We start from the raw sequence: 11,582 nt of genomic DNA, 5'->3' as shown, positions 1-11,582 counted from the left end.
TCAGAAACAAAAATCATGAAAGGATGAAGCAGGCAGTTCCAGTGTCTCATCAAGGAATGAGCAACATGAAGTAGAGGAGCAAAGCGAGAGCAATCACAGGCTCACAGACCTTTCCCAATCCACGTGCCAGCTGCTCTGTGCCACTGGAAGCACACATTGCTGATCTCTCAGCCCAGAGGGAAGAGCAGGATTTCAGAGCAGGAAAGCACGGAGTCTGTCCCCATTCCGGCAGGGAAGATGAAGGTCCGTTCACGGCTGTGCCAGAGCAGCACAGGGAAAGCTTTCTGGGCCAGGCAGGTGTTTGACCACAAGAGACACTTAAACCATCAACACCAAGGTCAGTGTCCCTGTTGTCACACAGTTGTCACACAGCTGAGTACAATGCACAGCCCTCTTATCCATCACCTGACAGCACAATCTCTGCTAAAGCCGACATTTTAAGATGCTTCACGTTCAGATCTGCATCTTGCAGATAAAGCAGGAGCATCTTTGAAGCACTAAATGACTTGAAAGCCACTCAACAATTGCACAGTAAGGCGATCTTCAGCTTTAATGTGCCCCGGCATGGAAAATGAATATGTGGGTTATAAAAACAATTCACTCATGAGGCATCCGTACTTGCAGGAAGTGAAATACAACCGGTTGTGTCCTGCCATCTGTGCCAGGCCTATTGATAAACCTCCCCTGACAGGATGAAATAGTGCTCCTGTAAAGGCATCCTTAACCTAACACGCCTCTACAGCAGTGGGCTGCACTAGGTTTGAAAAACAGCCTCTTAAAATACACAGATGAATTTAGCACTTAAGAAGATTAATGGATTCATAAATAGTCCAGAAATCCAAACTCATTGAATTTAGTTCACGGAACAGGTCAAATAGGCATTTATCAAAACATCTGGCATTTTGATTCCCTGGGGAAACTGGTTGAGCTACAGATAACTGAGAAGCCATTGCAGCAGGAAAGGCTTGGTTTTCCCTGTACTCAGCTTTCCTCTGGAAATCTCTGGCACTAATTAGAAAGCAGTAGATCTTTTAGGACAGAAGTGTATTTCTATATAGTCACTTATGTTTTCAAGTGTTGCTGCTTAACACAAACATAAGCACAGTCAAGTTCTAAGTGAAAGTACTTATGTTGCAATAAATAGCTTGCCATTTGCTCTAGGCCATGAAAGGACACTCATGTGCACCCATTTGAATAGCCTACAAAAAAAATCACCCGACTTGTTCAAGGACCTTAAAAAAAAAAAAAAAAAACAACCAAAAACACACCTAGGTTTGAGCAGTTGATTTCTTTTTGTGAGTAAAATATCAGATTATTTTATTAATATGCTTTGATACATAAAACATCATTCATTTTGGTCATATTAGCAGCTTTCATAGAAGATTTCAAAGATAAAACACTTAAGATGCTGTATAAAAGAAAATTATCAGTATGGCATAATATGACACACTACATGGTACATATTAGTGGTGGAAATACAAAATATTTCATAGGGCCTGGTTGCATTTGTTATCGCCATGCTCTGCCCCTGCTGTCATGCCATGAAACAATCTACAAATAAAAAAAAAAATCTATTCCTTGAAACAATATATTCACTGAAAAATTAAACACATTGAAATTATGGAAATAAGTAGGTTAAGTTTAAGTAGCTTTGCTTCAACAAAGAATATTTGGACAAGCACTGGTCCATCTGGTTCTCCCTCACCAGTGCCAGGATAACTGGGGGGAGAAAGGATCAAAATCCTGCCTGTGGTCACAGCCAAAACACTGTGCCCATCCCAGATCTGCCTGGGGCAGGTGCCCTCTTGGGCGCTCTCCTCCTTTTCACGAGGCCGAGTGCTGCACCCCTGGGTGTTGCCCAGGGCTGCCCTGCTCTCTCCTGCACCCGCTGGGGGAAATCAGGAATAGTTTCCCGTTGTTCAGCAGTGCCTGCTGTGGCTGTGGGTGTCTGTCAGGACGTGAGGAGGGGCCCGGTTTTGCAGCCTCATCTTGCTCTCATGAAATTGAGTCACCTTGGTTTTCCATTGGCCCAATGGAACAAACACCCCACAGACAGAGCCCTCTTCCCTCCATTCCCAGCAGGGAAATTCACACATCTGTGGCAAAACTCAATCTTAGTGCTGTTCATCTCCCTGGGACACCCACAGGGCAGGTTTGTCACCCAGAGTGGGACCCAGACCTCACCAGCTCCCGGGGGAATCTGGAGCCAGATCCAGCAAACCCAACCGGCAAGAGTTTGGAGCCTGTTACGTATCAGAGGCCCACAATAAAACTTTCCTCTGATGCCTAAGTAGGTCTAAATTCTTAAGCAGAACCCCTGCTCCATCCAGCCCTTGGACTATTTGCACAGCAGAACAATCGCTGTAAAAAGTGCTGGGAGGTACAAGGAGGAGGAGTCAGCCTCGCTTCTGTCTTCCCCCACGCCTGAAGAAACCCCTTCAGTCTGTCCGTCCAGCTGCGTGGTGTTGCTGTACACTTCAGTGGCGTTCGCCACCTCCTCGGGAAGGCCCATCTGGAGCAGGAGTTTGGAGATAAGGCTGTTGAACTTGCTCTCTGTGGTAGACCAAGGCTCCCCGCTCGGGGTCGGCCCCTCGGACGTGACGTTCAGCTCCGCCGGGTCCAGGCAGTAACCTTCGGGAGACCTCTCGAAGAGCACGTCCGTCAGATCGGTGCCAGCCACGGAGGAGGGGGAGGCACAGGGAATATCCCTGACGAGCCTGTAGTTCTCCATCCACTCCTTGAGCCACTCGATGCGGCAGTCGCACTCCCAGGGGTTGCGGAAGAGGTACAGCCGGCCCAGGAAGTACACGGGCTCGAACACGGAGAAGGGCAGCGTCGTCAGGTTGTTGCTGTTCAAGTGCAGGGCCACCAGGCTGGTGAGGTTCTCAAAAGCCCCTTCCTCGATGTAGCTGATCCTGTTGCGGTCCAGGTAGAGGAACTCCAGCTCCCCCAAGTCCCGGAACCAGGTGTTGGAAATGTTCCTGAGAAAATTCCCCCCCAGGTTGAGCATCTTCAGGCGCCTCAGGCCATCAAAGGAGTTTTCTGGAAGCTCGCTGATCAAGTTGTCGTTCAGGTACAGGTACTCCATCCTCTGACAGCCCTGAAAAGCTCGCTCGTGGATGACATTTATCCTGTTGTCCTGCAGATTCAGGTATTTCAGCTTGGTCAGGCCCTGCAGGGAGTTGTAGGCCACCGCTTCGATCCTATTTCTCTCCAGGTACACGTGGGTCAAGTTCTCCATGCCCCTGATGGCACCCGGGATCCTTCTGAAGTTGTTCTGGAAGCAGAAGAGCTCCTGCAGAGCAGGCAGCTCGATGAAGATCCTGTCTGGGATGTTGAAGAGGTTGCAGTCGGCCAGGTCCAGCCTGACGAGGCGGCGGAGCGCGGTGAAGGTGCGGGTGTGGAGGTAGCGGATGTACTCGTTGTGCGCCATCCGCAGCTCCGTCAGGCTGGGCAGCCCCTTGAACGCCCCCGGCGTGATGAAGGAGATGTTGTTGTGGTTGAGAGACAGGGACTTGAGGGAAGGCAGCGTCCCGAAGGCCCTCTCAGACAGGAACTTGATGCTGTTTTTATCCAGGTTGATGGAAGAGGCTTCGCAGGGGAACTCGCTGGGGATCTGCCCCAGGCCGGCGCGGTCACAGAGCACGGAGCAGCTCCTCTCCGGGGTGCACACACAGCTGGGAGGGCAGGAGCGCACGCAGGCCCACACCCCATGGACCTGTGGGACCCAAAGGATCACTGCCGTCCCCACGGAGGTGGGGGCAGGAGAGAAAACAATGCATCATTAACAAATTAATTCGTCACAGCGGTAAAAAGAAATTGCGCTGTCTTTTCCTCCCTTCTAGCCAAGGTAATTGCCACCTGTACACCAGTGCTGGACTGAGGAGCTCTTGTGTAAAATTCCTAAAAATCTTCTGGGGTTTCTAAACCTGCTGAGAATATGTGTCACCTAGAACATAATATCTGATTAATTCCTCTCCCCAAGACAGAGCTTGCCTAGAATTCAGTATTTCTCAAGTGTCTCTGTTGGGGTGTCTCTGCTGCCTGGTGGGGACATGGTTTGTCCAGGGAGCAGGCAGAAGTGCACTGAAGGCCAGCAGCTGTGGGTGGGTTACAGCATTCCTGGGTGTGGAAAAGGGTAGGGCAGTGTGTGCTGAGCCTGGAAATGGGCAGAGGAGATCAATTAATTGCCTCAAGTGTGTCAAATTCATACTTTTTTGCTTCTTTCTTTCTTTTATGCTTTCAACCTAATGCTTCTCCACCAGAGCTGTGAGTTGGTGCAGCTCTGGAAGGGGAACTCTCAGCTCTCAAGGAGATGAAATGCTGTGTTTGAAAACACATTCCCACTGTGTGCTGGTACAACAGCGTGAGTAAAAACAAGCTAAGAGATGTTGTTCAACTGCTGGCTTCATGATCTCATCACAGATGAGAAACTCTGCATCTCCAGCACAGTTTCTGCTGCTTTGCCAGTTCTCAAGACAGTCACCATTATGTTTGATGGGAGCAGCCACTTCGTCCTTTATCAGCCTGACATGGGAGGTGCAAGGCCGTTGTTTCCTCCCAGGTTAGTCCCACACAGGTGGGTGAACAACAAGGAAGAGAAGGAAGCTCTTGGGAGAAATGAAAGAAGAACAAAAAGGATCAAAAGGACTGGGAGACATCAGCCTCCACAGACAGGATTTTTTTGTGGGGGAAAAACATCCAGTCAAAAAAAAAATCTGAAAAGTGTTTTGTTTTTTTTTAATGCAAAATGCTTTTCCCCTCTGAAAGAGAGGAAATTTAGGTTAGATATATGGAAGAAATTCTTTACTGTGAGGGTGGTGAGGTACAGGCACAGGGTACCCTGAGAAGCTGTGGATGTTCCAACCCTATCAGTGTCCAAGACCAGGTTGGATGATGCTCTGAGAAACCTGGGCTACTGGAAGGTGTCCCTGTTCATGGCAGGGGGCTTGGAATGAGATGATCTTTTAGGTCCCTTCCAGCACAACTCCTTCTCTGATTCCATGAAAATAAACTCATTAGAGAGGAAGAACTGAAGGCAGTTTTTTTAATTGCTCCCCCAGACACATCCTACCTTCTCCTCAACAAGATGAGCAGCCACACCAGTGATCTCCACGTAGTCACAAGCACAAAATGGTGCTATTGCTGCTGACTGGTTTTCTGCTGTAGTTTGTTAGCTCCCATACAAACATAATCTTTTTCTTCTTTTTATTTCCGGCAAAACGTGGGATACCAACAGCTTTACCAACAGCCACCTCTATTACTGCACTGCTGGGATCAGGGGGGGTTTCCTCCACACTGCTGCTGAGTGTCCAGAGGGGGAAGCTCCCAGCAGCTGGGCTGCCTCTCCCTGTGGTTGGCAGCACGGTGATTGCCCACTACAGCTCTATTCCCATGGGCATTTTTAGTAAGATAGACTTGTGAGGTAAAATGCCCAGAAGCATCAGATTCTTCAAGCATCAAGTTTTATTTTTGCAGTCCTTAGGGCTTTAATGTACAGGACAAATGTTTGGGCTACAATTGCTCTGCCTTTCCTCCATCCTTTCTAAAAACGCCATGCATGGGATTGTATTTAGGGGTGTACACTGGCTGTGTAAAGGAGACTTGAAAAAACAGTTGTTGGGCAAGTCTCTGCTGAAAGGCATCAACCCAGGAGCTGCCCTGGAGCCTGGGTCTGTTCAAACCATTCTGCTTATTGCATGTAGGAAAGTTATTTAGATACACAGAGAGAGCATCACAAAAGGATGAGCTGTGGCCTCTTCATCAGCATTCAGGTCTCATCATGCCTGGGCACACTATTGTGACTGGAGAATTAGCAAAACAACATCACTTCAAGGATAAATGATAGTGAAGGACTCTGGGAGGTGGAAAGGATTTTAGACAGGTTGTCATTTTGTTTGTCTGCTCTTCCCCTTTTTCCCATGCCCTTATCTAACAGCCACAGCTGAAGGAAAGTCCCCTTCAGTCCCCCTGACAACAGCTGGAGTCTAAGGACAAGAAGGGGGACAATTTGCTGGTCTGAGATTGCTCTTTCTTTGTGCAGCCTGCCTAGGGGCTGCCTCATTTGCTCCCCTCTGCACCAGTCCACCCTCTGCGTGCCAACAGGGGCATATGTTGTTTTTGTTAGGCAGTTACATAAACTGAGGGCCAGACAGATTAAGGATTTGCCTGTTCCCGAATGTCTGACTGCAGGTGGTTGTCTGGAAAATGATGGATGCAAGTGTTGCTGCTGGTAGGGAGCCTTGTGTGGGTTCAGGGTGACATCCAGAGGGGCATTTGTGCATAGGCTGTCCTAGAGGTAAGGCTGACCTGAGCAAGCTCCATGTCCAGCTCCAGGTGCCCCAAGCTCAGTCACATTCCTGGTCTTCAGAGCAGACTTCCACCCACTGCTGTGCACATGGTGGGCAGTGCTGGAATGAGCCTGCTGATAACCAAATCCCCTCCTTCCCCTCCCTGCTTCTCTAATCACTCAATAAAGGAAATGTCTGCCCCCAAACTGTATCCAGCCTGTTTTCCTTATACACGAGTGTCAAATATGGGTCTTCTGCTAGTGGCATTTCACAGCAGACATCTAAGATTTCTATTTACAAGTGCATCTTTGCAATGTGCAGGACATGGAAAGCAAGAGCGGGAGGACCATCCAGTGAGAAAAAATCCCCCCAGCAACAGGAGCTCAGAGAAACCCCTCAGCAATGCAGCCTTTAAGGGAAATTTCCCCTCTTCCTCCTGAAAAGGAAGTTTGAAAAAATTCCTCCATCAGGACCCTAAGAAACCCTTGGGAGAGCTGAAGCTCAGGGCAAAAGAGATCAGCTCCTCCCCGCTGGCGAGATCTCCTCTGATCAACGTAGCCTGAAACATTCCCATCTTTCCCACCTTACTTCTTCCCCTTCCCTAAAAAAGGATGTTCACAGACAGGGCAGCAGTTGGAAGCTTTCGGCAACTCAGTGACATATTTGAGCACCAAAATGAGATGTATGTTTGAGCAAAAGGGTGAAATAGAGCAGTAAGGTCAAAAATACTTGTTTCATTAAAGAATAAAAAAATTTCCTCCCATGGATGATATCTTTTGCTCTTTTAAATACTACAGTAACTCAGTATTTGGAAGAAAGAGTGAGAGACCAAAGGAAAAGAAACAAAAAATAAAGGTTGCAGAGTCTTAAGAAGGGTAAAGAGACGATGATTGCAATAACTGAACATTTAACTGCCACCTTTCCAACTGATCTGTCTAATCCACTACTGGATAATGTAGAATAAGAGTATACTCACCATTTAGAATGATGGCAAACATTACCTTGATTATTCTCTAGTGGCATTTCAGGTCTGGCAAGCAAACTTGAGGGATCTAAAAGCACACAGGAGGAACAGAGATGGGCTTCATCCTCTGTCATTTCCCTGCATCATTTTTTCCACAAAAAGATCTATGTTTAGAAAGGAAGATGAAGGAAAAACACTCTTCTCTCACACACTTTCAAACTGAAGAAGTCCCCAGCACCTTCCTGGTGAGTATCTTTCTTCCACCACTGACCTTCTCAGGGAATCCTGCAGCTTTGTGCTTTTCAGGACCTCATCCACATTCCTCCCACATGCCATGCCAAAGGCAGATTCCTGTCATCTGAGGTGGGAAAGGATCACCAACAGTAAGACACTGGCTCTATCCCCAGGAAATAGGTGCTGGTACAGAGGAGTGCAACCAGCTTAGCACCAAAATCATGGAAACCAAAATTCCCAACAGAAATCCTCTGGATGCGTTGCTTACCTGGCCAGGCAGTGGCTGTGTCCTCCCTCCTGCTCATGAGCCTGCCCTCAGCCAGAGTCAGCTTCTGAAAAGTTGGCATTTTTTTCTCACAAGCTATCATTTAATGGCAGGAAAATCCTCTGTATCAGAGGAGGATTAGCGGAGATGGAAGAATGTGTCTGTCCTCTAAAGCTCCCACAGCGAAACAGGGATTGCAGACAAACCAAACGGATGCTTTCTCCCCTCTGCCAACCTGCTCTCCCCCCACCATTAAAAAAAAAAAAATTACAGTCCAGAATTGGACTGCTGCCACTCAAACAGCATTGCTGAAAGTCATTACTCCACTCCCCATTATGTAATGGAAGAAGAGGTGGGAGAGTGCTGCCTAAATGGAATTAAATTTGGGGGCAATCACAGGCTTATGGCTTGCCTGCACTGAGCTCTCCAAACAGACACAGCTTGAGACTCTCAACCCCCAAGCACATTTTCCCAGCCCCAGTGTGGCTCACACACTACTAACAGTGTGCCTGTGTGCTTTGCTTCGCTAGGAATTGCTCCTGAAGGACAAGGAGACATCAACAGCATTGGGAAAAGAGTCAGCAAACGCAGCGAACCTGCACTGTGTATATGGCCTTGACAATAATAAATTCTGGCCTGTCTTTGAGTGTGTTTTCCTTGTGATGCAGCAGCTGGTGCATGGAAATCGTAAGGACAGCTTCTGTATGTGGTGATGTTTTAGCATTCAGGATGTGAATTGAAGTTTAAAGCCTTTTCTGACAGAACGATGATGGTTTCTTTGGAGAGTGGGGGCTGAATAAGTGAGTTATCTCAGCCTCCCATGCCTTAGGTAATTGCATTCACCATGTCAGAGGGAAAAATAGCTCCACTCTTTATTTCCAAGTGAATTATTCTGCTTTATTTTTTTTTTTCCAGGAAATGGAATACCTGATGAATTTATGCTTGATACAGCAAGAAAGATTCAGCTGGGAACCAGCCTGCTGCTGCACAGCTCTTTCTGCAAATTAAAGCACCCAGCTACATCAGTTTTATTTTGGTTTGGCTTCCCCTCAGCCTTAAGACATCTGGCACCTCAGGAAATTTGTCTGTCCCAAGAGTGTGTAAGCAGGCTGAGCTGGGGGCAGGCTGGAGGGCAGGGGGTGTCCCATAGAGCACAGATTTTAGCTGAATTTTAGATTTTAAGCCTTTCCCCACCACCTGCCGTAATAAACCCTCCGGCTTTGCGCTTCAGTGCTTTGCACCGTGCTGTTTTGCAGAGGAGGAAAGAGATTTGCAAAGCCACAGACGGGCACGTTGCAGCCTCCACCACAGAACTGAAGCTGCTGGACACCTTGTGGTGACAGAACCAGCACCAGCTGGGTCCTCACCAGTGCTGGGGCAGCTGGTGTTTGCCGTGGAAGCCCTGGTTCCCATGGGAATACCAGGAAGGCACAACCTACCCGATCAGAGAAAGCAGATCACTGACCTTTGAGCCGTGGATAAACTGACAGGGGAAGAGAAGAAAGCGCTATTCCTATTTCTTTCTTCCCCAGTATCTGCAAGAGCCTTATCAGGGGTACCAGGAATCACGCCTCTCCCCAGGTGCACCTGTGCTGTCAGCACGGGGGGAGGCAGCAGGCGAGGAGGGTGTGTGGGACTTGGGGACAAACTGGTGGCTGAGCAGCTGGCAGCTCCCCGGGGATTAGACCTGCAGTTTACACAGCAACACTAAACCTGCTCACAGGGAGCAAGGAGGGGCTGGTCTGCACCAGGGCACCACAGTTCTGTGAGATTTGGGGGCTCCCCTGTGCCTCGCTGCTCTTCTTCCTTGTGCACATCTAAGGGCTGGAGGGATGGGACGTGAAGGACCACTGAGCCTGGGGAAGTGTTTTTGTCACCAGCAGGACCACCCCCTCAGAGAGGCAGCTTGCAGGACTGACAAAACACATCCCCAATGAAGGTCACTGGACACTTCTGCTGTGCACAGCGGGTGGGTGGGGGCTGATGGGTTGGGGGTTATCAAACTGGTGGGTTTGATAACCTGGGAGCTGTGAGCATCTCAGCAGCCCCTTTTGGGGGTGGGGGGCAGTGGCAGTGGGTGCCTACTGCGGGATCAGCAGCCACAGTGCTGGTGAGGCAATGCTGCTGAAGCAGCAGCTGGAGGAAAACTGGCAGGGAACACCTCTCAGAGAGCTGCTGCAGCAGGCAGCCTCACCGGAGACCAGCACAGACAGTATTTACTCCTGCAGGAGCCTCTGACAGCAGCTGTGCCTTCAGCATCCACCGCACACGCACAGCTCAGTGACTGCAGCTGGCCCAGCCCCACTCTGGCTTTCCTGCTGTGGCTGGAGGTAAAACAGCTGGAAGAGGCCGGGGCCTGGCCCATCATGAGCCCTCCCAGCCCCAGCCTCACCAGCCGCACTGTGCTGGCACACCCAGAGCTCCTGCCTGCCCAGCAGCAGCAGCTCCCCGGCTCACAGCACTGTATTTCTCTGCACCATCCACGGGCAGGAGCCTTGCACACCTCCAGCCCCCAGCACAAAGACGTCAACACCTCAGCGTATGCTGGGGGGAGGCTGGGGAGCTGGGAGGCAACTGAGGTTCCAATTTCTAGGAAAGTCAGGGAGCATCACCCTGTGAGTGGCTTCAGCAGAGCACTGCAGGTGCAGCAGGCAGGGCACCTAGTGCCCTGGTGAACTCCTGGTGACTCCTGACTCATTTCCTGATAACCCTTGGCCCCGAAAGGGCATGACAATGTGAGATGGAGGCCTGAAAAGGAGAAGTTTCCAGTCATCCTAGGTAGGAAAACTTAAACACCAGAGTGTGCATAAAGGGGACCAGCATGTGCTCTCTAAAAAAACAAACCTGGGCTCTAAACCACACCTGAGCATTATTTAGAGCATGACTCATGGCTGGTTAATGCTGCGGGTTGAGCATAATAGAGATGTTCAGTTTTGGGAAGCTGCTGTGGCTGCCAGACTGGAAGTAGGCTCAGAAGCTACAGACTGTGCCACTGCAGCTCTGTGCTGTTAAATTTTTTTGCCACCAAGAGTTCCTCCTCATGATCTATCCTGCTCTTTTTAATCTCTGGGAACTCAGAGAAGTCAGCAGTCAACAGATCAGTGGAGACAAGACCAGAAAGCTGCAGAGATATGCTGCCACTGAAAAAAAAAAAAAATCAATAGATGTTTATATTTGATCTTCCACCAAAATAATTTGGAGAATTGAATCCTGACTGAAGGAATCCACTCTGCTCCAGAGGTGTGTGCTGTGGGGGACATAAACCTTGGCACAGCTTTATCAGCTGGCAGTGAGGACAAGTGAGCCTTGCAGGGCAATCCTGTGCAGACTCAGTGCAAAGATTGCTTCTAAAAACTCATTTCTTCATGGCCAGGGGCATTTCATGTGGTAGTGACTTAAGGATCTGTAGGTAGCTCCTATGTCTAATATACATTGATATGATTTTAAATTATCACTGGTGACTGCTTCTCGCAGATTAAAATATTCCCATGATTTTCCAAGTTTGTCCAAGAACAGCTGGTGGGACTCATTTTACCTAACTGGAGGCGAGAGGTCTCATCTCACCCACTTCAGCCACTTACCTGTGGGCACCACCGCAGCCCTCAGCAGGGCTCACCTTCTCTGACAGAGGATGGCAAGACAGCCAAGGACGTGCAGCTTTGATGACACCAGTGCTGGATTAGCTGGAGCCCAGGCACTGCACATCCAGGTGCTTCCAGCCAAGTGCTGTCTTCCTCAGAGCAGTGAAGGAGCAGAGCTGCTGGCCTGACTCTGGTGGCCAAACATCCTCACTCCCCTGGCTTTTATCTCCATCAGCAGCTTGCATCCA

At 49.2% G+C, this 11,582-nt stretch overlaps 1 protein-coding gene across 3 annotated transcripts; it reads right to left on the bottom strand.

Moving 5' to 3' along the window:
* Positions 1-1,295: 1,295 nt before the first annotated feature.
* NYX (nyctalopin) lies at positions 1,296-11,364 on the bottom strand. 3 transcript variants are annotated; one of them, XM_066177523.1, is made up of 5 exons: positions 11,335-11,364; positions 7,757-7,820; positions 7,526-7,612; positions 7,292-7,392; positions 1,296-3,738 (listed from the first exon to the last, which is right to left on the bottom strand). In XM_066177523.1, exons 3-5 carry the CDS (start codon positions 7,588-7,590, stop codon positions 2,339-2,341), a joined length of 1,566 nt encoding a protein of 521 aa, XP_066033620.1. In that variant the 5' UTR covers positions 7,591-7,612; positions 7,757-7,820; positions 11,335-11,364; the 3' UTR covers positions 1,296-2,338. The 3 variants fall into 3 exon arrangements, with proteins under 3 accessions (XP_066033620.1, XP_066033623.1, XP_066033622.1); XM_066177526.1 differs by lacking the exons at positions 7,757-7,820; positions 11,335-11,364 and having other exon boundaries at positions 7,292-7,342; positions 7,526-7,608; XM_066177525.1 differs by lacking the exons at positions 7,757-7,820; positions 11,335-11,364 and having other exon boundaries at positions 7,292-7,418; positions 7,526-7,544.
* Positions 11,365-11,582: the final 218 nt, after the last annotated feature.

The sequence above is a fragment of the Chamaea fasciata genome, unplaced genomic scaffold (assembly GCF_029207755.1).
Source record: "Chamaea fasciata isolate MVZ Bird 193981 ecotype frontalis unplaced genomic scaffold, bChaFas1.0.hap1 SCAF_2, whole genome shotgun sequence".
Taxonomy (NCBI): Eukaryota; Metazoa; Chordata; class Aves; order Passeriformes; family Sylviidae; genus Chamaea; species Chamaea fasciata.
Note: the sequence above shows the minus strand (reverse complement) of the source record. Positions and strands in the feature narration are given on the sequence as shown.